This window comes from Capra hircus, chromosome 10 (genome assembly GCF_001704415.2).
Source record: "Capra hircus breed San Clemente chromosome 10, ASM170441v1, whole genome shotgun sequence".
Taxonomy (NCBI): domain Eukaryota; kingdom Metazoa; phylum Chordata; class Mammalia; order Artiodactyla; family Bovidae; genus Capra; species Capra hircus.
This window is the reverse complement of record NC_030817.1, coordinates 1,294,446-1,320,723: the sequence shown is the minus strand read 5'-3', so window position 1 is coordinate 1,320,723 and position 26,278 is coordinate 1,294,446. Positions and strand designations below refer to the sequence as shown.

At 50.1% G+C, this 26,278-nt stretch overlaps 1 protein-coding gene across 1 annotated transcript in view; it reads right to left on the bottom strand.

Annotated features, from left to right (window-relative positions):
* The window catches only part of NRDE2 (NRDE-2, necessary for RNA interference, domain containing), a 46,837-nt gene extending 21,232 nt beyond the window's left edge, over positions 1-25,605 (bottom strand). The window contains exons 1-4 of the mRNA XM_018053845.1: positions 25,437-25,605; positions 11,337-11,448; positions 9,579-9,812; positions 5,926-6,075 (exon numbers count right to left, since the gene is read on the bottom strand). Coding sequence (XP_017909334.1) covers positions 5,926-6,075; positions 9,579-9,812; positions 11,337-11,448; positions 25,437-25,494 — 554 coding nt within the window. The 5' untranslated portion in view covers positions 25,495-25,605. The remainder of the gene's footprint in view (positions 1-5,925; positions 6,076-9,578; positions 9,813-11,336; positions 11,449-25,436) is intronic.

Here is a 26,278-nt window from a genome sequence, read left to right as displayed (position 1 = left end):
GCGCAGGCCCACCAGGACAGCCCAGATGAAGGCAAGGCCTGGCGACATCGAACCCCGGCCACTGACCTGGACGCGACCCGGGGCTCCCGGGCCCCTGGTGGGACCGTAAGCCGGCACCATCACTTTGGGAACAGGCCTGGCGGTTTAAAAACAAAACAAAACAAAACCAAACCTAAACACAGACCTTACCCTATGACCCAGCAATGCTATTCCTAGGTATTTACCAGAAAAAGGAAACCAGAATCCTACACAAAGAGCTGTGCACAAGCGTTCTGAGCAGCTTTATTCATAAGAGCAAACTCTGGAGAAAGGCCAGGTCCCACCAACAAAGAATGGATAAACAGACGGTGGGGTGGCCGCCGATGGACACTCCCGCTGGGAAAAAGGAACGAGGCACGGATAGGCGCCCCGGCGGGACGAAGCTTGGGAACGCGACACCGGGGGGACGGAGTCGGACACAGAGGGGTACACGCTACGCGAGTCCGTTTACATGAGACCCTAACAGACAAGCACGCTCGCGGGTGGAAGAGCTCAGGATGGCGACCTTCTCAGGGAGGAGGGCTGCGGACACAGTGGAAAGGAGCCTGAGGGAACTTTGCGGGAGGCTGAGCGGCGGGCGGACGAGTGACGCGTGCCCTGTTTCCAGCCGCTGCCCACCGCTCGCATCCCTGCTGAGCTCCGCCTGCGGTCAGCCAGCAGCACCAGGACATGGGATCCTCACAGGACCGAGGACGCGTGGTCAGCCCCAAACCACTCCCTTCACACCTCTGTCTTCGGAAACTGGACCCCGGTGCCAAAAAGACTGGGGACCGCTGCCCTAAGAAATAAACGTTAAGTTAAAAACGAGTTCTGTTCTCCCCAGTGACTATGACACGGAACAGCAGACTGGTTCCAAATGGGAAAAGGAGTCCGTCAAGGCTGTATACTGTCACCCTGCTTATTTAACTTCTATGCAGAGTACATCATGAGAAACGCTGGGCTGGAAGAAGCGCAAGCTGGAATCAAGATTGCCAGGAGAAATATCAATAACCTTAGATATGCAAGTGACACCACCCTTATGGCAGAAAATGAAGAGGAACTAAAAAGCCTCTTGATGAAAGTGAAGGAGAGTGAAAAAGCTGGCTTAAAGCTCAACATTCAGAAAATGAAGATCATGGCATCTGGTCCTATCACTTCAAGGGAAATAGATGGGGAAACAGTGTCAGACTTTTTTTTGGCCGGGGTGGGGCTCCAAAATCACTGCAGATGGTGATGGCAGCCATGAAATTAAAAGACCCTTACTCCTTGGAAGGAAAGTTATGACCAACCTAGATAGCATATTAAAAAGCAGGGACATGACTTTGCCAACAAAAGTCCATCTAGTCAAGGCTATGGTTTTTCCAGTGGTCATGTGTGGATGTGAGAGTTGGACTGTGAAGAAAGCTGAGGGCCAAAGAATTGATGCTTTTGAACTGAGGTGTTGGAGAAGACTCTTGAGAGTCCTTTGAACTGCAAGGAGATTCAACCAGGCCATCCTAAAGGAGATCAGTCCTGGGTGTTCATTGGAAGGATTGATGCTCTAGCTGAAACTCCAATACTCTGGCCACCTCATGCGAAGAGCTGACTCATTGGAAAAGACCCTGATGCTGGGAGGGATTGGGGGCAGGAAGAGAAGGGGATGACAGAGGATGAGATGGTTGGATGGCATCACCGACTCAATGGACATGAGTTTGGGTGATGGACAGGGAGGCCTGGCCTGCTGCGATTCATAGGGTCGCAAGAGTCAGACACAACTGAGCGACTGAACTGAACTACTATTTTCACTAAAAGTCAACAGTGTTTTAGATATTCAAGCAATCTCTTAAAAAATGTTTGCTGAGTTTTCTGACTTTAAAACTGTATTTTCTAAAGGTGACTTTAGAGCTTCCTTTTGTAGCAAACTCGATGAAGAAGATACAGGAGAAAAGAGAATGCAACTGTTAAGCGTCGACACTCAGACAATGTGCGTATGTGCTACGTACACTCATTTCCATACCCTGTTTCTAAACAGCTAATATATAGCTTCAGGCATTTCTCCCTACTTTTAAGCATTTCTTCAAACCATTAGTTTTAGAAACAACGATTTTTATTGACTTCAAACTGGCTCACTGGAAGTGTCCCATAATTTATTTAACCATTTCCCTATTGTTGGACATTTAGGTTCTACCCAATTTATCACTTATCATAAAATCTTAAATCACTGGACCAGACCTCGGATGTAATTTAATACAATAGTTCCCCCAAATAATGGCACTTTTCCTATAAAATCCTTATCAAATAATCAGCTAGTCTTCACTTGAATAATTCCAAAGGTAGCGACACCCATTTTGTTTGGAGGTTCAGTGAATGATATCAAACGTATCTATTATAAAATCAGATATAGGCACCTACGGGCTTCCCAGATGGCGCTAGTGGTAAAGAGTCCACCTGCCAATGCAGGAGAGGCAAGACGTGTGGGTTCGACCCCTGGGTCGGGAAGGTTCCCTGGAGGAGGGCATGGCGACCCACTCCAGTACTCTTGCCTGGAAAATTCCACGGTCAGAGGACCCTGGTAAGTTTCAGTCCACAGGGCTGCAAAGGAGTCGGACAGGACTAGCAACTAAGTACACACACTGGGCATTCAGTCACCAGAAGGAAAAAGAGAGAGGAAAGAAACGAGAAAACAAAAGAGGGCACGCTTGGGAAGAGAATACGTTTAAATCAAGCACCCAATTCTGCCCTGAGCCCACTCAGCGGGTCTGGGTCCTGGAGGGAGCTGGGCTGGGCAACATAACCTGCCTTTCCTTTGGAGGATTCAGTTCACACAGGCCTTCTCAGAGTCTTGACTGCCTTGGTCCAAATCCCAGCCTCATTTACCAAGCTGGGCGACCGTAATCAAGTCTTAGAAACAAGCAGACTGTGCCTCAGTGTCCTCGTCTGCGAAACAGGGACTGTAGCAGCAACTCATGCCGCAGAATTGCTAGGATGATCAAGAAAGTTTATATGTGTAAAGGGCTAAGCCACACAGTAAGGACTAGATGAGTTTAAATTATCATTTCATACAACTTGGCTCCTAAACAAGAGCCAACTATTTCAGCTGGTGGATAGCCAAAGAAACAACAAGCTCTTCCAAAAATGGCAAAAAAAAAAAAAAAAAAAGAAAGAAAGAAAAGGAAATAGCCGAACTTCCCCGACAGACAGTGTATTAGCCCTAGGGAACTTCCCGAAGGTACCCTGGACCTGTTCCACACTAACTTTAGAGCCTGCCCCGTTTACCACAACGCCTCAACATGCTGCACGCCATCGCTGGGATGCTCACACTCTGAGATCTGCTTTTATGCCGAGCCAAACTTCCACTCACCGGTCCTGGTGCCGCTTGCCAAGTTACACAGGACACTGCCAACCCACCTTCCCAAGGGCAGCAAAGCCTACGGGACAGTGACCTTACCCCTGACACAGGCTGCGACCCACAGCCCTCACCTAGACAGGGTTAGCCACGTGTCTGCTCACCGTCTTGTCAATGCTCGTAGTTCGTCAGGATCTCTCCTAACAAGTGTGAAAATTCAGGACCTGACACCGTACTCCCACCGTCCTGACCAGCTCAGCGTGTGGCGGGACCACCACCTTCCCAGATCTGGATACTGACAGCTGTATGGCGATTCATCTGAGCAAGACTTTGCCTGACTTGAGCGTTAGCACATTTCCAGGAACTCTCACCAATGCCCTACACCCTCTGGAGTCGTCTCTTTACAGCTGAGATGAATGAAGCTGTCTCCAGTCACTCTCTTCCTCAGCTCTGGGCCATTCACTAGCAGAGGTTCAAGAGCCACTCTCTGTTAATATTGCTTCCTTTTTTTAATCTAGTACTGTGACAGTAAGCCTTTATCTTTGCACACCAATTTCTAATTCCATATCAAATATTTCTGATATTTGAGTGTGAGGCACAGTAGGAGTTACAATTTCCAGTTTACAAATGAAGACACAGGGGCTCAGAAAGGTTAAGTCAACGGTCCCGTTTTTGGCACCAGGAACCCGTCTCTTGGAAGACTTTTTCTCCGTTGACGGGAGGGATGGGTCAGCACTGAGGAGCAGCAGATGAAACTGTGCTCACTCACCACTCACCTCCGGCTGTGTGGCGGGGTTCCCAACAGGGTACCAGTCACCGACCCGGGAGCGGGGGACCCCGCGGTTAAGTGACTTGCCTGGGATTATGGTACTAGTCAATGGCAAAGTCAGAAGGAGAACCAGCACCATCTGTTTCCCAACCTAGAAAATGTCCTACCACAGAACCCGTCTCCTCTTTGGGGATGGTGGAAGAGCACCAGAGAAGAACGGGTGTAAATCCCAACTCTCTCTCTTCCTGGTGTATGACCTTCCAATGATCCATCCCTGAGACTCCTCTCCCCGGCTGGGTAAGATCAGAGAGCCCTCCTCCTGGAGCAGCTGTGAGTCGGCAGGACGACTCCAGGGGGAAAGAGGTGCAAGCTGGTGCTGCCCGCTCCATGCCTGCCAGCACTTGCTGGGACTCCCCACGCTGAGGCATCAGGACCAGAGGGGACTTCAGGGAGAGTCAGCATCCCTCCAAAATACACAGGCGCACTATGAGCGCCACTGACCCCTGACCCCTGCCGTGAGGATGCAGTAGGCCACATGCAGCTGTGAACACGCACCAAAAGCCACCGACGCCGGCTCATCCTGAAGGGAGTCACAGCTGGAGCTGCCTACGTGGGGGGCCACAACGTCACGCTGAGTGACACCTCAGTAAAAGGTGGCGGGCGGCAAAGGGGCGGGAGCGAAAATCTACGTTAAAAGGCAATCAGCCCATGGAGAACGGCCACCACCTTCAAGGCCTCCTCTGGGCCGTATATTCCATGATTCTCCGCCTTCAGTTTCCATTTCCAACTAAGCTGTTTGGGAGCGAGAGGCTGCGTATCATTGCTTACTACGTCCTACAAAGTACCAAGTGTCTGAAGAGCTTACTGGGGATTCAACTGTTTTTGATTGCCAGATTAGAGAAAAGCTCCTCTTTTTTGAAAGCGCCCCCTTTCACCGAGCACGGCTGCTGCGCTGCGCGGAGCTGGTTTCCGCCGCAGAGGGAGCCGCCTACCTGCACACGTGCCCCGTCCTTCTCTGATCCCCACCTTCAGGTCAGCGGAGCGCGCTGAGCCGGCCTCTCTGTGCTGGACAGCGGGCTCGCCGCAGCTGCCTGCTCAGACTCAGCATCGACAGGACAGGGCGCGCGCCGGCCCAGTCTCCCGGTTCCTCCCCACCACCCCCTCCCCGTGGTGTCCTCCCTGCTCTGTCTGTGTCTCTGTTTCGCAAATACGATCATCTATACTATTTTTTTCTCCATTCCACATATATGCGTTAATACACGATAGAGAAAAAAGCTTAAGCTCATTACTGAAGCAAATACCATCACCTGTTTTTATGATTATCTGGTGACATATGCTGGGAACATTTTGAAAAAGTCATTTTCATTTAATGTCATTTTTAAAAATGGCATGTGTGGGGCGGGGGGCGGTTTGGATAAATAAAAGGCTTTTGTAACTTTTAAGAAAGGCATATAGATTAAACCAAATGGTTTATGGATAGTCACAATCAGTTCAAGGTATTTTTAGACTCATTCAGTCTACAGACATTCACTGAACACCTACCGGGCCACACGCTACACCAAGCACCAAGGCTGAATAAGACTAATCCAACCTGGATCCTGATCTCCAGGTTTCAGCTTTTATTTTACAGCGTGAGATTACTCACCTGCTACTGTGTAAGCCTGAACAACTGACAATGGATAAAGCTCCGCAGAGGCGAAGGTGGGGCAGCTGGGGGGACGCAGAGACAGAGTCAGAGCTGAGAGAGCTCAGAGCAGAGAGAAGCCCCCTCCCCAGCAGGGGCGACCGGAGAAACCCATCGCCACCCACACACCTGGCAATGTCTCCTCGGTAAAGAGACTTGTACTCCCAGTTGGCAGGATCCGGTTTCTTATCCATTCGGAAGGTTTCTCCCGTCAGAGCCTGGATGTCCTCAAGCCAAACACAGTGACGTCCGGTAACCGCGGCAGCATTATTTCCTTGACTGTGGGACAGGGGAGGGTGAAGAAGAAAACGGGAGAGGCACTTAGAAATACCCCAGTTACATATGTCACGGCTCAGAAATATGAGAGAGAGACACGTCAGACCCACAGGGCCTCGCGCACAGCTCCGTGCAGACAGTGTGCCCCCGCCATAAAGACGGCCCGGCTCCTGCTCTGGAGAACATGTTAAAGTAAAAGCGAAGACTGCCCTAAGTGGCACTTTACCAAGAAGAGAAGTCAGCTTATCCCTGGAACAAACGTGAGAGATATAGATGTCTTTAAAAAACAACAGTAATAATTCATTTGAATGTTTATAACTTGACTTTCAGACATATTTACACACAAGGTTTTTTCTTGAAGGAAGGAAGAAAGGAGGGAGGGAAAACGAGGTTGCCCCTACTTTGCCTAACTCATCTGAAAGCTCAGGTAATTAATTCCAGCTGAAAGCAACGAAGCACGGCCACAGTTCTCAGTGCTCCCGCCTCTGGTGTCGCTCAGACTCGGCCTCAGTCTCCTCTTTACAGCCTGGGCTCTGTGCCGGCTGCTCAGCCTGTACGCACGGGCCTTGACCATCCACTGCTTACAGAGAGTCCACTGTAAGAAAAGACCCGTATTTGTCGCTTTGAACCAATTTGTGACGTGGCAGACTTCCAGCTCAAACCCAAAAGAACCAGTTCCCTCGGAGTCAACTAAGAGGAGGGGAAAGGCTTTTCTGGCATCTAACGTCTTTCTCCCTCCAAAGAAAATCATTCATAACGCTGCTGACCCAAGAGACTGCCCCAGGAGTCACAACGGCCGCTGAGTGTTGCTCCATCTTTGCTGTCTGGCTCTGCCCGGAGAGAAATCAGGACTCTCCAGGCTTCCAAACCATTTCTGGCTGGGAACGCAAGGGCGTGGTATCCCAGGGACACAAAGTAGCTACTCGATAAATACTTGCAGGGTGATGCATCTCAGGTTAAAACACATGGTGAGTTTTAACTCACGCCCCTCCCGAGCAACTGTGGAAGGTTTTGATGACAAAAACCAAAGCAGCAGCTAAAGGGATAGAAAGAGGTCGATGCATTCCGGAAAGAGATGGAACGCCAGCTCGGGGTGGGAAGGGCTGGCTGCAGACCGAGCCTGGGGAGCAGCGAGCCCTTCACACCTCCCCTACTGGGTCCCACAGTCAGGAAGCAGGATGTGGTCTGGGCTGTGCACGCGGAAGGAAGTGTCACCACCTGGAGGTGAAGAGGACCTCACCCTAGGAAACAGAGGTCATCAGAAGCTGTGGGGAGGCTGTCCCTGATGACCCTGGAATCAGAGTCCCACACGGGACACACGCCCCTCAACCGCCCCTAAGCCACTTTCCTGACATCACAGGGAGGAGACACTCACGACTCACTAATATCTTAGCCCCTTGTCTAAATGGAAACAAGACCTCTTCCCGGTCGCCTTCCCAGGAAGAGACTGCACAAGTGAGCAGTAAGAACGAAAAAGACAAGGACAGCCCGCTCTGACCTTCATGGGAACGTTATACAAAATACCAACAGACTTGAAACTGCTGTCTGAATCACATAGCTGCCAAGAGGCTGTAAAGATCCCTTCTGATGTGGTTAGGCACAGGCTGAAAATAACTATCTTTCAAATTTCTTATGGTTGCTTCTGTACAGTTTCAGGAAATCCTTTAAAACTCATTTTCCTCAGTCATATAGAGAGAAAAAAAGACAAATAGTTAAAGATGAGTCTTCGGAACACACAGCAACTAATGTATTTTGCTTTGAAGATGTACTAAAAAGCAAGAACGTTAGTGATATATTCATTCACACTAACAAACGTGCTCGGGCGTTTACTGCGCATCGGCCCTGTGCCAACTGCACGGGGGGCTTGATGGCGGGCCGGGGGGGCTCGACGGCGGGCCGGGCTCGATGGCGGCGGGCAGGGGGAAGTGGTTTCTGTCCTCATGCTGTTCCTGCTGTTTAGCCGCTCCGTCGTGTCCAACTCTTTGTGACCCCCTGGGCTGTAGCCCACCAGGCTCCTCTGTCCATGGGATTCTCCAGGCAAGAACACTGGAGTGGGTTGCCATTCCCTTCTCCAGGGGATCTTCCTGACCAGGGATCAAACCTGCCTTTCCTGCATTGCGGGCAGATTCTTGAGCACTGAGCCCCCAGAAAAGCCCTCCTGCCCCCAGAAATCCAGCCCGATTTGGAGCCTTGTTGCTGGACTCCTTTATCTCTTCCCCTCTAGGGTTACAGGGGCAGCACCTAGACACAGAGTGGGCTAAATAAACACGGCCCCTCTGAGCCCGAGGCCTGCAGCGTTCTTCAACGCAAATCTGACGACAGAGCGCCCTGGAAGGTACGGTGTTTGTATCTCTGATGGAAACCACAGACCAGATTCCAGACTCGCTCCAACCAGAGCTCTCACTGACATCATGGGGACGTCTAAGCACACAGCGAGAACAGATAATCCCCAAAGAGCTGCAAAAACCTTAGCAGCACTAAATATTTTCAAGTATGCCTTGCGTAGGCCTTATCATCTTCTCTCATCTAGACCACACGAACAAAGAAAAGAAGAGCAAGGTAGATGAGGAAGAATTCAAGTAGCTTCACCACAGGCCACCTGTCTTATGTGTGGGCAAAGTGCCCCTCGTGCAGGGGGACGCTAGCCTAAGCAGAGAGGAAAAGCTGTGGCGGGGGCTGTCTGCAGCACGCCTCGCCCACCGTGCTCAGGGGAGACGGCAGGGAGACAGGCAGGGAGGAAAAAGGCCCCACGGGGAGGAAGCACTGCGGTCGGGAGCCACGCTGCACCTTCAACACCGTGGCTCTAAGCAAACCTGAGAGAAGGACAAAAGCGATGATGATTTCCAGCGAGGGAGAGAGTGTCTGGTCAACACACAGGGTTTCGCTTTTACACTCCTTTCCACGAAGGTCTATCTCGGGATACTGGACAGGTCCCTGAGCGGCGCAGCAGGGCCCTGCTGCCCGTCCCCAACAAGACAGCGCCTGTCTGCTGACCTCCCTCCCCGTCTGCCCCGCCTTCTCCGCCCGTGCGGCCGCCCTGAGTCTGTCCTCTGTGTCTGCAGATGGCGTCTTGACGTGAGTGACTGAAAGAAAGGTGTATCCAGAAAGAGAAGCTAAGACAAGTTTCTCCCTCTTTATAAAAGCATGAAACTAAGTAACCGACTGGCCCATGCGCCGCTGTGAGGCTCATCTGCCATCTTTCAAAGGTCCTGCAGGCTTTTTGTCTGGATCAGATTTTGACACAGTCATTGCTGCGCCCAGATAACATTTCTCAAATAAAATCACGGCCCTATTTTTTGTATGAAAGTTTTCTTTTTCTTCCTTTTCTTTCGCTGACCTCATGCCGCAGCGCCTTCTGGGTTTTTCCCACCTTTACTGAGAAATGCGCTCACTCCATTCTGACTGCACGGCTGAGTCACTGTTCAAACGTCTCACTTGTGGCAACAGTGAAGGGAGAGAAATTCAAGCTTTGAAAAACCATAGACATTTGAGAACAGAAAACCTACTTCTGTTTCTCTGATTCTCTTTTACTGTCTCTGACGCTTCTGGAAGGTCTGTCCTTTTCAGAATCAGTGTCTGACTCAGACCCACTGCTACCTGACGACCCACGTTTTCTCTTGGTTTTCTTGTGGCGCAGAAGCTTCCTTTTCTTCTTTTTCTCTTTCTTCTTTTTTCTGCTTGTTTCTCTGGGCTTTCTGTTAGTGTCACTTTCATCTGAAGGCTCTGATTTCAGAGGACTCCTGTTTGGGAAGGTCAACATTAGAATTATTTTCAAAAGAGAATTAGGGAAATAATATGCAAATAAGTATGCAAGTCAACAAACACGCAGAAGGCGATTCTCTAATCACCCACACAGGCTTCCTATCCGCTCAGACATCATACAGTACCTTCCTGGCTTATACCTCGGAGATTTAAAAGCTGGCTTACAAATTTACATTCAAGATTTAAGAGTTGGACCTAAAATGACATTGGCTGAAGAGATTCTAATTTTTATAGCTTCTAAACCTATATTTTCATAGCTGTATATTCTTAAATTAATCTAGCAGTTATCAAATACAGTATTTTTAAAATCTCTAAAAGGTTTATTTTCAGTCCTATATATTATACCAGGATGTCCTTAATGCCAAAAAAAGGAAAAGGAAAAAAAAGTGGGCTTAATGCTGGTCCTTGTTTTTGTAAGTTAGAATGAGCTCTCTCTCATTACTCCTCTCTGCATGAACTAGTCTCAATCTCAAAGGCTTCCCACACTTTCATGGTACATCATATTAATGAGACCGTTTGGGCTGTACTGGTGAGAGCTCATTTCTCGATCCAGTGATCTATAACAAACTCCTTTCAAAGCTGGTAGAGATGTGTGCCACCTTGCTTTCCCCGAAGTTCCCATGAGATTTTTATCCTATGTTATTACAAAACCTCCTCCTATTTTTGCAGGCAACTTCTATCTTTATGCAACCAAGGAAATACCTGAATTACAATATTCTAAAGGCCACTAACGAGGTTAATAAAGTCACTTAAGCACCACAGTGACGCCATCTCCCTCGTGGCCTGATTACCGGCAGTGACTGTGTCATGGGCTTGCCACTGCAACGCAAAGGGGAGAAAAGGACGATCTGGAAAGAGTGAGGGAAGGGAGAACAGTAGAGATCACCTCCGTACATCTGATAAAAGAAAGAGCTTTTACTAACCCTTTCATCACAGGGTTTTCTAAGGATCACTACTCAAGCAAGCCATGGACGGCACACTGACAAAGGCCAACAGTCCGCCTATCGACACCGCCATGGGCGTCCCTGGTGGCTCAGAGGTGAAGAGTCTGCCCACCAACGCAGGAGGCGCGGGCTCGATCGCTGGTCCGTCAGCGAAGATCCCACTGTCACGGATCAACTAAGCCCGTGGGCCACAACCCCCGAGCCCACGCTCCAGAGCCGGGAGACGCCACAACCCCCGAGCCCACGCTCCAGAGCCAGGAGACACGACCCCCGAGCCCACGCTCCAGAGCCGGGAGACGCCACAACCCCCGAGCCCACGCTCCAGAGCCAGGAGACACGACCCCCGAGCCCACGCTCCAGAGCCGGGAGGCGCAACCCCCGAGCCCACGGGCTCACAGCCGCTGCTGCACAACCAGAGCGGCCACCGCAGTGAGCTGCAGGCACCGTCCCGGGAGAGCGGCTCCCGCCCTCCCCAACTAGAGAAGCCTGCAGAGTAATGGAGACCCAGCGCAGCCAAAAGCAGAACAGGAATAAATGAAATCGTTAAACAAAAACTACCTTGTCAGCGGTGACCCTTCAGAAACAGGGGCTGCGGTGGCCTCTTGAGATTGTCGGCTCAGAGATGTTATGGCTCCAACACAGAAGCTTGGGTTGCTCAGCCAGTCTAATTCTGCACACGGGCCAAAGGGAGAAAAGATGAGTGAAATCAGTTCAATGGGCTTTCTCACGCTGGGAATCTATCTTACCAGCCGACATCCTAATTCACAACCCACATAAGCCAGACGTTCTGAACAGTCCACAGAGACTGAAGGGAACCCATGGAATTCTTACTTCACAGGGCATGGAGCTTTAATGCACTCTGAAATATTTAAGACTGGAATCCTCTTGTGATATCAGGCTGCGGCTTAAGCAAAAGCCACGTAACAAGTGTGGCTTAAAATGCGACGAGACTGCACGTATTCCATCCACACACTAATGAGCATAAACCTCCCAAAGCATTAGGTTTTCCTGACCCCAAATTTGATTTAGACAATTCTGAAAAGTTAAAAAAAAAAAAAGGCCATGCATAAAAACTTATCATACTTAACAGTATTACAGAAGACTCAGGTATGTTTATTTTAAAAAAAATTACAATGTTCTATCCTAGTATAGGTTACTTTGACCCGTTATACACTAACTTTGGACTTCCCAGGTAGCTCAGTGGTAAAGAATCCACCTGCCAAGGCAGGAGGCGTGGGTCCAACCCCTGGGTCGGGAATATTCCCTGGAACAGGAAATGGCAGCCCACTCCAGTATTCTTGCCTGTGAAATCCCTTGAGCAGAGGAGCCTTGCAGGTCACAGTCCACGGGGACACAAAAGAGCTGGACATAACTCAGCAACTAGACAACAGCAATCTTTAGAGGAACGCAACAGCAGCTTTCCCTCGTAACAGTACTCGGCGAAAACAGAAATGGAAGGTGTCAACTTTCTAAACGAATGCTAAAACTACACAAGATATGAAGCATGATTGCCTCCAAGCGGTGAGGTTAGACGCCCGAGAACAGTTCTCCTTCCTGCTCATCCATTCGCTTCTGCCTCTTCCACAATTTACAATTTCTAAATTACCCATCTTCTAACCTTTAGCAGTCCTGGCTGGAAGGGGAAGCGCGGGGTGGCAGCGAGGCAGCCCGTGGAGGGCAGGGACCTCGTCCCGCTCTGTTTGGGAGCCAGGGCATAACCCCACGCTCAGGAGGAAGAACGCGCAAAGCGGCGGCAGTGGGGCGCGAGCGGGGGAGTCAGCCTGTGTGACAGCTGCAGTGAACTGCTTCGTTCACTTGACGTGATGTTTCCAAGGTCCATCTGTGCTGTATGCAGCATGTATCAGAATCTCACTCCATTCTGTTGCAGAACCATCTCATTGGAAAGGACCTTGATGCTTAGGAAGACTGGAGGCACGAGGAGAAGGGCGCAGCAGAGGACGAGATGGCGGGCTGGCATCACCAGTTCAGTGGGCGTGAGTTTGCGCAAGCTCCGGGAGATGGTGAAGGACAGGGACGCCTGGCGTGCTGCAGCTCATGGGTTGCAGAGAGCTGAACACGACTCAGGACTGAACAACAAGGGTAATTCTAGTTGACGGGTATCCACCTTCAGTTGGGGGACATCTCACCCACTGTCGGTTGAGGGGCACGGGCTGCTCCCACTTTTTGCCTGCTGTTACAAACCCTGCTGTGAGCATTCAGGCACTGGTTTTCATGTGGACACACATTTTCCATCATCTTGGGCAGCCATCTAGGAGCAGAGCTGCTAGGTCCTATCGGAACCCATGTTCAGCACGTTGAGGACTGCCAGACTGCTCTCCACATCGGCCGCACGCTGTATGCTCCGGTGAGCAAGGCATGTATGAGGCTCCACCTTCTCCAAGTCGCTGGCAGCTCACTCCTGTCCTCCAGATCCCAGCCGTCCTGCTGTGCGCGGTGTGTCCTCACTGTGATTGTGGTTTCCATCTCCCTGCTGACTCAGTATCGAGAATCTTTTCATGCATTTCTTGGCCCTCCGTAATTCAGGAGAAACAGTTATTCAAATCTTTGGCCCATTCTTTAATTGGGATGTGTTTTTACTATTGAGTTGTAAGACTTCTTTATACATTCTGTATCCTAGTCCCTGATGCTAAGTCCATCGTAGTGAGGAGGGGATACTGGAATGCGCGTCCCGACGTTTCACTCACTGCTGTATCCCCAGCACTGAGACCGATGCCTGGCACACATCAGTAGGAGTTTAACAAATATCTGTGGAAAAGAGTGGGTGGAAGAAGGAAGAAAAGCTCCTGAAGAGAAAAGAGAAACAGCACAGGAAAAAAGGGAAAGAAGAGAGGGAATCTAGCTACGGAGGGCCTGACTACAGGCCAAGCAACAGATTAAGCATCTTACATATTTTCACCCTCACAACACCCCCCTGCAGGAGGAACCACGGTCTCCACTGCGCAGGAGAGGAGACTCAAGGCACGGAGCAAGCGGTGCGGCCTGACCGAGGGGCGCTGAGACCGCTGCTCACACAGGCTTTCCTCTGCTGTCTCCTTTCTCCTTCTCTGCTGGTTCCCTTCCCTCGGGCCTGATTTCTGGCAAGAGGTATGTGAAAATAGTTCCTGTCGCTTCACAATAACTGGGTGCTGCCACAGTGCAGGGCAGGGGAGCCTGGCGTGCTGCAGTCCAGGGAGTCGCAGAGGGCCAGACACGACTGAGCAAAAGCGGCAGTCAGGAGCAAAGGGAAAGTGGGGGAGATGGAGCAAACAGTGTGCGAGGACACGCGCTCAGAGTCCGTCAGACCCTCCAGAAACACTCGGACGGTGGGCGCGGCCTGAGAAAAGCCAAGGCGCAAGAGCAGCAAGGCGCGGCCCTGTAGAGCCCTTCAGCAGGCACGAGCAAAGCTCTTCAGGAGAACGGCCACCCACTCCAGGAGTCTCGCCTGGGAAACCCCACGGGCAGAGGAGCCCGGCGGGCCCCCGGACTCCATGGGGCCACAGAGTCGGACGCGACTGAGCGACTGAGCAACAGGATGCATCTAAGGTTTTGCCGTATGGGGCCACCGTGGAGAGGAAAAAGGTAGTCTATAAAGGACTAAAACTCTTGGGTTTCGGACTCAAATCATCGTTGGCCCTCTGAGTGACCTTCATCTCAATCAAATGACCTTTTGTAGGAAAAAAGCGTATTTTGACCTGATAAGAAGTCGCTGTTTCCTCGGGTGGGCAGCCGGGCAGCTAGCGTATTAGCAGTGAACACACGTGGAATATTTAATATTCATTGAATGTCAGGCCTGGAAAACTGGGGCGATCACCTAGTCCAGAAATTTTCACACTGTTCACCAAGGAACTCACTGTGGACACGCAGTCTTTCCAAGCCCAAGATGCAGGAGAGAAGACGCAGGATGCTGCCGCCGAGGGCCCCCAGGGAGCAGAGCCTTGATGCCCCTCCCTCTTCTACAGATCAGCAGTCAGAGGCCCAGGGGAGGGAAGTCACACACACCCCAACCCTGGGCCTCAACCCTCCACCCAGCCCCTCCTGACCGCGCCACAGCTAACTCTTCACCTCCTCAACAAAGGCGCTTTTTCTCCTAAGTCTCCTTGCAGGTGGCACAGCAGGCTATCACGACAAGCCCCCTCTTGTAACCTCACTATCTGCATGTCAAGCCTTCCAATCAGATCCTAAGCCACAGGCCAACAGCTCAGATCTTCACAGGGGCCATGTGAGTCGGTCACTGCAATACCATCAAGAGCGGCAGCGGAGAAAGAGAAAACGACCCACGGAAACACCCCGCCAGCCAAGCAGCTGCACCGACCGCCCTACAGCGCTTGCTGCCAAGGCTCCAGCGGGCCTCGCTCCTCCCGCTCCCTTCTTCCCAAACCAAGAGCAAGAGGAGGACGGGAGCCGCGGCTCACGCCCGCGTTCTCCACTCCAGGCACAGGGCCTCGGGACAAAGCAGCGGGAGTCAGTGAGCATTTGCTGAATAAATAAAACGAAGGAGGATCCGAATCATCTCTCTGCATCCTTTGCACCCCAGCACCTGATTTACAGAACTGAAAGCATTTGAGATTGTCAAAAGGATGCCATTATCTAGGCATAAAGCTCAACTTTATAATTTCTCTGGTCTTCACTGTACATGCAGATTTAATCATTAAAGAACGGAATACCTACTGCGTGTACAGGCACAGCTCCAGGCTTTGGGGGCACAGTGGTGAACGAGTCCCTGCTCTCCTGGTGCTTCCGTTTAATCCTAACACTTCACAGGACACATCTGCATTGTTAAATTTTAATTACACAGAATCCCGGAAAGCTATCTGAGATCAAAAGATAATTAAAAATCAGATTGCAAAGTCCTTTTCTATATTTACTTACATCCTCAAATAATTTACAAATGCCTATTATGTATTTAGATAATTGTGCTAATACCAAGCAGGATGTAACGTTTCAGAGAAGACTGGCAGGATACCACTAGGGTTTAAGACAGAAAAGCTGACTGGCTGAAAACCTTTTGTCCCTGCAGGTAAGTAAATCACAGGTTGAGACTCACCTGGAAGTTAGCGCCCTGCTATACCCATACACATGTCTAAGAAAGGAAGAAGGGGAAAGTGCCAGGCAGAAAAACAGCTTTAGACCTGCCGCCTAACAAAGCCAGGCAGGAATCGGAAGAGCCACATTATCAGAGACTTTGCACAAAATAATACGAATCGTCATGAATACTTCAAGTGCAAAGCTTCTTGTGATCTGAATAAGTTGCTTTGAACTTTATATAAGTTTCTTATATAATTTCATTTCTCCATCACTAGGGGAAATGCTTTGATTCAATTCCATTATAGATAGAGGAGGCTTCCCTGGTGGCTCAGACAGTAAAGAATCTGCCTCCAATACAGGAGACACAGGTTTGATCCCTGGCTTGGGAAAATCCCCTGGAGAAGGAAATGGCAACCCACTCCAGTGTTCTTGGTGGGAAATCCCACTGACGGAGAAGCCTGGCGGGCTACAGCCCACAGGGTCGCAAAGAGTTGGACGTGACTAAAGCAACTAACACATATAGATAAAGCAAAGAAGGAACTGTCACAGACAGATTTAAACTTTAGACACAGATGTCGAATCACGACTGGATGAAACACCCTTGTTCTGCAGCCATTTCTCATCGTGTGACGGGTAGCCTCCGCTTTTCTACAGCTCACTTTACGCCACGTTTTTTTCCCAAAAGGTCTACATGAGTACCTATTTTCACTAACCTAAAGAAACCCAGAGAGGATTTTAGTGCTTACAGGAAAAAAAAAAAAAGGCAAAAAGCAAGAGGAGTATTCGGCATTCGTGTTGCAGCGAGCACCCCAGGTGGACAGGGGCCCCGCCACACGCGCTCCCCGGGAACCAGGCTCCGCAGCTCAGCACCGAGCCGCCAGAGTGTGGAACCGTCTCTGCTTTATCCGGATTTGCCCTGTGCATCCCTCAGCAAGGGGCGTCCTAAGGTAACTGTTTCTCCACACAGGGGAGGTGTCACAGGAAAGCTCTACCTTCCAGGAGAGGAGCCCGGTGTAACACAGGAGCACCAACTGTTCCCATGAACAGAGGCGAGCACCAACTGTTCCCATGAACAGAGGCGAGCACCACCCTCCAGGGACGCTAATTTCAAAGGACTCCAGGGCTCTACAACACGTGCATTAGGGAAGGGCGCTGCTCCTTCAAAGAACAGCGCGCCAAGCTCTCCGTCCAGCTCCTGACAGAGTCCAAGAGCGCAAGTTTTCATGCAGAAAGCACCTGGAAACATGGCTAAGAACTGCACGGAAGACAGGGGGTACAGAGGACCTCCGCAAGGCCAGCCTTCCCACAGAGTTAACACACTTCGAAGAGACCCCGGGACCCAAAGGGAAACTGTGAACAAGCAAACCGCAGCACCGCACTATCACGGCGCGGTCCACAATACACTTTCTGGTATCAGAAGGACCCGTGTTCAGACACCGGCTTCCTCGTCTACCCGCTGTGCAACTCTGAACGAAACACGAGGCCCTCGTCTCTACCAGCCTCCCCTCTCACCAGCACGTCTTCACCGAGAGCCGGCCACCGTTCTGAGTTCCGGAGACGTTCGGGAGCAGGACATGCCCAGGACGGCCCTCAGGGGCCTGACACACGGCACTCGGTCACGGGCAGCGAGACACAGGCCGGGAAAGAGGAAGCCCACAGGGACAGCGGCAGCACAGGTGGGCTCCCTCGTGCAGACGAGGCAGGGTGAGAGAGCGCTGCCCGCGGGGACCGCTCGTAAGGCCGGACGGCGAGAGGACGGGAGGCACGCATGCACCCAGGAGGCATCAAGGCAGGGCGGACGGCGTGTACAGAGGCCTGAAAGGGAGAGGGCGTGACTGCCACGCAGGAGGCGCTGCTACAGCTGAACCTCTGGCAGTGAGAGGAAGCAGGAGCGAGATGGCCAGAGAGGCTCAGGGCCTTAAAAGGCCGTGATGGTGTTTGTTTTACCCAAAGAGCAACAGAATCAGGCCTATGGTTCAGAAGCTCAGCGGCAAAGAGTCTTGTTTACGAGAACACACGCTTCATCTCTGTCAACGCTCAGGCCCGCTTTGATCCTGGCATAGGTGTGGTGCAGTAGGCCTGGGGCTCCTCAAGAGAGAAGCCAGAGACAGCAGGGAGCTTTAAATGTTGTGTGTTGCGGTTTTTTAGCTCTGAAATTAAAATATGCAAAATAAAAAAAAATAAATAAAAGAGTCCATGATTTTGAAGCTAGACTGCTTGAGCCCAAGTCAAAGCCTAAAGCCTGGCTGTGTTTCTGCTTCCTTCTCCTGAAGAATGCTGATGATAGTACTGACTCCATAGAGTTGTTATGAGGATTCAGTGACTTAATACGTATTTGTAAACATTTAGACTAGTGACTCGCATACAGTTTATTTATCAAAGTGTACTTGATTTAAAGTGTGCTGATCTGTGTTGCACAGCAAAGCAGCTCCATTATACACACGTGTGTGAAGCCGCCTCAGTCGCTCTTCGTGACCCCATGGACTGCAGCCTGCCAGGCTCCTCAGTGCCTGGGATTCTCCAGGCAAGCAGACCGGACTGAACTGCCGCGGCCTTCTCCAGGGAGCCCTCCGGGCCCAGGGGCGGAGCCCACATCTCCTCAGTCTCCCGCCCCGGCCGCAGGTTCTTCACCACCGGCGCCATCCTGGGAAGCCCACGTCGTGGGCCTTCTACTTTGCGCCCTTTTCCATTAGTTTCCCCAGGGTTCTGAGCCCAGTCCCTGCGCCGCCCGGGGGCCTTGCTGTTCACCCGCTCTGCACACAGCAGTCTGTATCGACTAGCCGCACACTCCCAGCCCCGCCCCCGCCCCGCCCCTTCCCCTGCGGCACCACGCGTCTGTTCTCTACCCCGAGTCTGTCTGTGTCTCACAGGCAGGCGCGTCCGTGCCATCGTTCAGACTCCACACGTGAGTGACGCCACGTGGTGTCTGTCCATCGCGGGCACCGCGGCCTTCTCTCGCCCTGGCTGAGCAGCGCCCCGCTTGCGTCTGTGCCTCCCTCCCTCGGCCCTTCACCTGCTGATGAGCAGCCAGGCTATCTCTGCATCTCGGCTACTGCAAGCAGCGCTGAAACGGACACTGGGGCACAGCTATCTTTTCAAAGTACTGTCTTTTCCAGATACATGCCCGCGAGTGGGGTCGCTGCGTCATATGGTAGCTCTGTTTTTAGTTTTTAAGGAACCTTCACAGTGTTCCCCACAGTGGCTACACAGACGTACATTCCCACCTGCAGAGTAGGAGGGTTCCCTTTTCTCCACGCCCTCTCCAGCAATTGTTATCTGTAGGCTTTTTGATGATGGCTATTCTGACCCATTTGAGTTGGTGCCTAACTGCAATTTTGGTTTGCTTTTCTCTCATAATTAGCAATGCTGAGATCTCTTCACAGAGCCTACTGCCCATCAGTATGTCTTCTTTAGAGAAACGTCTACTTAGGCCTCTGACCACTTTTCAGCGGGGTCCTTTAGCTTCTGTGGTGAATTATATATGAGCTATTTGTATATTTTGGAAATTAAGCCACTGTGAGCTGTGTCATTTGCAATTATTTGCTTTTATTCTGTGGGCTTTTTCCTTTTGTCTATGGTTTCCTTTGCTGTGCAAAAGCCTGTAAGTTTAATTAGGTCCCATTTGTTTTCTCTTTATTTCTATTGCCTTGGGAGACTACCTAAGAAAATACTGGTAGCATTTATGTCAGAGACGGCTTCCCTGATGACTCAGTTGGTAAAGAATCTGCCTGCAAAGCTGGAAACCTCGGTTCAGTTCCTGGGTCGGGAAGATCTGCTGGAGAAGGGACAGGCTACCCACTCCAGTATTCTTGGGCGTCCCTGGTGGCTCAGCCGGTAAAGAATCCGCCTGCAATGCGGGAGACCCGGGTTCAATCCCTGGTTTGGGAAGATCCCCTGGAGAAGGGAAAAGACTAATCACTCCAGTATTCTGGCTGGAGAATTCCACGGACTGTATAGTCCCTAGGGTTGCAAAGAGTCGGACATGACTGAGCGACTTTCACTTTCACGTCAGAAACACATGAACTTCCCAGGTGGCTCAGTGGGTAAAGAATCTGCCTGCAATGCAGGAGAGGAGAGCCAGGTTCAACCCTTGGGTTGGGAAGATCCTCTGGAGAAGGAAATGGCAGCCCACTGCAGTATTCTTGCCTAGAGAACCCCATGGACAGAGGAGCCTGCCAGACTCAAGTCCATCAGGTTGCAGACTCGGACATGACTGAGCAACCGAGTGCAAGAGCGCGGTCTCATTCATTCATTCATAAGCCTCACCTCTCTCGTCCCAACTCTGTCCAGATGTCTGACTCCCCAGCAACAGTGTTTTATTAGAGGAGACAGCCCCCATCAACCTGACGATGCGGAAAGGAAAGCTCGAGAGCTGGAAGGGTCACACCCTGGGCGCTCTCTGCTGCCCCTAACACAAGGGACGCGCTGGACACCTGTTTGTTGACAGAATGAATTCTGCTGAACTCAGCCTCCCCAAAACGCGTACTGACTATGATGCCTACTTTAATCCTGGCTTAACTCCTAACAGAACTGAGAGAGGAGAGGACACAGCCTCTCTCACTAGCTTTGGTGCTGCTGCCCAGGCTGTGGTGCCTTTTTTTTTTTTTTAATTAAAACTGCACACATCAGTACTAACACCATCTTACATTTTCATAACACTTTACAGCATAAGGCCAAAAATACAGTACTTCTGTTTTTAACAGCGAAACACCAGAAACAGTTCTAATGTCCTCAAGAGGGACTGACAGAATAAACATTCTGTCATCAAGTGACATTCACTCGATGGAGCGCTAGGTACCAGCCAGAAGGACTGAGAAAGATTTATATACTCCAGTGTAGAGTGATCTCTGAGATTTAAGGTCAAATGCAGAATACTCTGCAGTTTAGAAACAGAAGTGGGGGGTGGGGATACACTTGGGACTTGGCATTAACAGATACATACTATATATAAAATAGAGAAACATCAAGAACCTACTGTACAGCACAGAGAACCATATTCTGTAAAAACCTGTAATGGGAAAAATCTAGAAAATTATATATATATATACATATATATATAGCTGAATCACCCTGCTGTACACCTCCAACATGGTAAATCTACTATACTTTAAGAAGAAAAGGAAGGGAAATGCAGTTGCTCATATTAAGGATAAAAAAAAATGGAAGGACACCACTGACTAATAAAAGTTCTACCCAGTAGGAGAAGGTTGGAGAACAGAGATGGAAGGTTTTTAGGGGAAAGACGCATGGGCAGCTTCCTAACGGATGTAACAGGCTGTCCAGGAGCCCACTGGCCCATCTTAACCACTAAGGGAGCGGGAACTAGGCAGCTCAGCCTCCCGATTTGGATCAACGGCAAGTGCAGAGCAGACCCAGTGAGGTATTTTCAAACTGAACCTAACTCTCTAGATCTAACCACCAGCTTACAAGAAATTCTACTGTTCACAGGGTTCTCAAGGCAAGAGTACTAAAGTGGTTTGCCATTCTCTTCTCCAGTGGACCACATTTTGTCAGAACTCTCCACCATGACCCGTCTGTCTTGGGCGGCCCTACACAGCATGGCTCATAGTTTCATTGACTTAGACAAGGCTGTGGTCCATGTGATCAGATTGGTTAGTTTTCTGTGATTGTGGTTTTCAGTCTGTCTGCCCTCTGATGGAGAAGGATAAGAGGGTAATGGAAGCTTCCTGATGGGAGAGACTGACTGAGGCCTTGTTCTGATGGGCGGGGCCATGCTCAGTAAATCTTTAATCCAATTTTCTGTTGATGGGTGGGGCTGTGTCCCCTCCCTATTATTTCAGGTCGGACACCGAAAGATGAACTCCCCAGGCTGGTAGGTGCCCAATATGCTACTGGAGATCAGTGGAGAAATAACTCCAGAAAGAATGAAGAGCCAAAGCAATAACACTCAGTTGTGGATGTGACTGGTGATGGAAGTAAAGTCTGATGCTGTAAAGAGGAATATTGCATAGGAACCCTGAATGTTAGGTCCATGAATCAAAGCAAATTGGAAGTGGTCAAACAGGAGACGGCAAGAGTGAATGTCAACATTTTAGAAATCAGTGAACTAAAATGCACTGCAACGGGTCAAATAGTAGATAGTAGTGTATCTACTACTGCGGGCAGGAATCCCTCAGAAGAAATGGAGCAGCCATCATGGTCAACAAGAGAGTCCAAAATGCAGTACTTGGATGCAATCTCAAAAACGACAGAATGATCTCTGTTGTTTCCAAGACAAACCATTCAATAGCACAGTAATCCAAGTCTATGGCCCGACAAGGAATGCTGAAGAAGCTGAAGTTGAACGGTTCTAGAAGACCTACAAGACCTAGAACTAACACCCAAAAAAGATGTTCTTTTCATTATAGGGGGCTGGAATGCAAAAGTAGGAAGTCAAGAAACACCTGGAGTAACAGGCAAATTTGGCCTTGGAGTATAGAATCAAGCAAGGCAAAGGCTGATAGAGTTCTGCCAAGAGAACGCACTGGTCATAGCAAACACCCTCTTCCAACAACACAAGAGAAGACTCTACACATGGACAATACCAGATGGTCAATACAAAAATCAGACTGATTATATTCTTTGCAGCCAAAGATGGAGAAGCTCTATACAGTCAGCAAAAACAAGACTGGGAGCTGACTGTGGCTCGGATCATGAACTCCTTATTGCCAAATTCAGACTTAAATTGCAGAAAGTAGGGAAAACTACTAGACCATTCAGGCATGACCTAAACCAGACCCCTTACGATTATACAGTGGAAATGAGAAATAGATTCAAGGGATTAGATCTGATAGAGTGCCTGAAGAACCATGGACGGAGGTTTGTGACATTCTACAGGAGACAGGGATCAAGACCGTCTCCAAGAAAAAGAAATACAAAAAGGCAAAATCCTTGTCTGAGGAGGCCTTAAAAATAACTGTGAAAGGAAGCGAAGGGAAAGGCAAAGGAGAAAAGGAAAGATATAAGCATCTGAATGCAGAGATCCAAAGAATAGCAAGGAGAGATAAGAAAGCCTTCCTCAGTGATCAATGCAAAGAAATAGAGGAAAAGAACAGAATCGGAAAGACTAGAGATCCCTTCAAGAAAATAAGAGATACCAAGGAAACATTTCATGCAAAGATGGACAAAGTAAAGGACAGAAATGGCATGAACCTAACAGAAGCAGAAGATATTAAGAAGAAGGGGCAAGAATACATGGAAGAACTGTACAAAAGAAGATTTTCATGACCCAAATAATAACGATGGTGTGATCACTCACCTAGAGCCAGATCTGGAATTCAAAGTCAAGTGGGCCTTAGGAAGCATCACAATGAACAAAGCTAGTGGAGGTGATGGAATTCCAGTTGAGCTATTTCAAATCCTGAAAGATGATGCTGTGAAAGTGCTGCACTCAATATGCCAGCAAATTTGGAAAACTCAGCAGTGGCCACAGGACTGGAAAAGGTCAGATTTCATGCCAATCCCAAACAAAGACAATGCAAAAAGAATGCTCAAACTACCACACAATTGTACTCATCTCACACACTAGCAAAGTAATGCTCAAAATTCTCCAAGCCAGGCTTCAACAGTACATGAACCATGAACTTCCAGATGTTCAAGCTAGATTTAGAAAAGGCAGAGGAACCAGAGATCAAATTGCCACCATCCGCTGGATCATTGAAAAAGCAAGAGAGTTTCAGAAAAACATCTATTTCTGCTTTATCGACTAGACCACAGCCTTTGACTGTGTGGATAACAACAAACTGTGGAAAATTCTTCAAGAGATGGGGATATCAGACCACCTGACCTGCCTCCTGAGAAATCTGCATACGCAGGTCAGGAAGCAACAGTTAGAACTGGACATGGAACAACAGACTGGTTCCAAATAGGAAAAGGAGTACGTCAAGGCTGTATATTGTCATTCTGCTTATTTAACTTATATGCAGAGTACATCATGCCAAATGTCAGGCTGAATAAAGCACAAGCTGGAATCAAGATTGCTGAGAGAAATATCAATCACCTCAGATATGCAGATTACACCACCCTTATGGCAGAAAGTGAAGAAGAACTAAAGAGCCTCTTGATGAAAGTGAAAGAGGAGAGTGAAAAAGTTGGCTTAAAGCTCAACATTCAAAAAACTAAGATCATGGCATCAGCCCCATCACTTCATGGCAAAGAAATGGGGAAACAATGGAAACAGCGACAGACTTTATTTTCTTGGGTTCTAAAATCACTGCAGATGGTGACTGCAGCCATGAAATTAAAAGACGCTTGCTCCTTGGAAGAAAAGGTATGACCAACCTAGACAGCATATTAAAAAGCAGAGACAGTACTTTGCTAACAAAGGTCCGTCTTGTCAAAGCTATGGTTTTTCCAGTAATCATGTGTGGATATGAGAGTTGGTCCATAAAGAAAGCTGAGCACTTAAGAATTGATGCTTTTGAACTGCGGTGCTGAGGAAGACTTGAGAGTCCCTTGGACTGCAAGGAGATCCAACCAATCCATCCTAAAGGAAATCAGTCCTGAATATTCATTGGAAGGACTGATGCTGAAGCTGAACTTCCAATACTTTGGCCACCTGATTTGAAGAACTGACTCACTGGAAAAGACCCTGATGCTGGGAAAGATTGGCGGCAGGAGGAGAAGGGGACAACAGAGGATGAGATGGTTGGATGGCATCACCAACTCAATGGACATGAGTTTGAGCAAGCTCTGGAAGTTGGTGATGGACAGGGAGGCCTGGTGTGCTGCAGTCCATGGGCCCGCAGAGTCGGTCAGACTGAGTGACTGAATTGAACTGAACTGACAGGAAATTCTAGGGTAGAGAGAGGCTTCCCTGTTGGCTCAGGGATAAAAAGAATCCGCCCGCCAATGCTAGAGGCCGGGAGATGTGCGTCTGATCCCTGGCTGGGAAGATCCCCTGGAGGAGGTCTTGGCAACCCACTCCAGTATTCTTGCCTGGAGAATCCTGTGGATAGAGGAGCCTGGTGGGCTACAGTCCGTGGGGTCACACAGAGCCGGACACGACTGAGGCACTAGGGTAGAGAAGCATGTTAGGACACCATAAGGATTTGGTGGAAAACGTCTGTCGGACAGAGGACCCGGTTTCCTCACTGTGTGCCACAATTTTTAACAACGCAGAGCTCCTGGGAATGTTCAAGGCTTGAATAAAGTATGTCACACCGTTACCTGACCTACAGTCAGCCTGCAGTGAATAGACGCCAGTGCTTATTCCCAGCGGCTGCGCCCACTGCGTTTGACTGGGCTTCGGACCCTAATTTTCTAGCTCTGGTTCGGACAAAAGGCACCCAGTAAGCGATTCAGAAATAAGTAAAACGGGGAAGAAAGCAAGCTGTAATGAAGGACACCCAGCACTTGCATCCGGAGTCCCCCCCGTGAAAGCACCACCGTGCCTCGGGAAGGACTGTACGGAGGCCCCCGGCCCACGTCCCCTCCCGCCTCTCCCCGCCTCCGGACGCCACAACTCCGGCCCAGAGGCCCGCCGAGAGGCCGGCCTCCCAGAAGGCCCTGCAGCGCCGCGGAGAACTCTGGGATACAAGCGGATAAACAAACCCTGGCAAGCGCCGAGAGCCAGCCCAAGGGACTCCCCTCCAAGCCCGCCGAGCGCCTTCTTCATCCCTCCCGGGGGCTCACCTTTCCTCCCGCCGTCCGGAGCCTCGGCGACACCCGCAAAGGCGGGGAAGAGCGCCATGGTCCCAGGCCGCGCCGCCTCCTCACCCCACAAAGATGGCTCCGGGAGCCCGAGGCCGACCCTAAGGCCGTTGCGGGGGCGGTGCACTCTGGGAAGTGTGGTTTTCTCTGTCGCTCCCTGAGCCTAGTCCTCAGCCATGGGGGCGGGGCGGAATAAAAAGGGGCGGAACGAAAGGGGCGGGGCGGGGCGGGACGAAAGGGGCGGGGCGGGGCGGGGCGGAAGGGACCTTCTCCAAGTCGTCAGTACCTGCTTGCTTCCTTGAGAACCAGGAAACACTGAGAGTGGAGGTGCCAGTTCTTCAGAGCAGAAAGTTCTAGGAATTTGGAATTCTGATTCCGCTCCTGAATTTACACCCTGACCTGCTGAGTGAGTCAAATTAATCAGATTCCCCAAGCTTTGTTTTGATGAAATAAAAAGTCATATTTTAAGGCAAGATAGAAATTGAAAACTTTCTCTACCCGTTGTCCCTCCTCCCTCCCCACTAGAGTGCATTGTGTATCTGCATTTTGCATTAAGGAGCCCTTCCCAGTAAGAGAAGGGCTTCCCAAGAGGCTCAGTGGGTAAAGAATCTGCCTGGAATGCAGGAGACCAGGGTTTGATCCCTGGGTGTCGAAGATCCCCTGGAGAAGGAAATGGCAACCCACTCCAGTACTGTTTCCTGGAGAATCCCAGGGACAGCAGAGCCTGGCGGGCTAAAGTCTGTTGGCTTGCAAGGAGTCGTACACGACTGAGCTACTCGACTGCAAGCACACAGTCTCGCTCTCGCTTCCAATGACAGAAATGC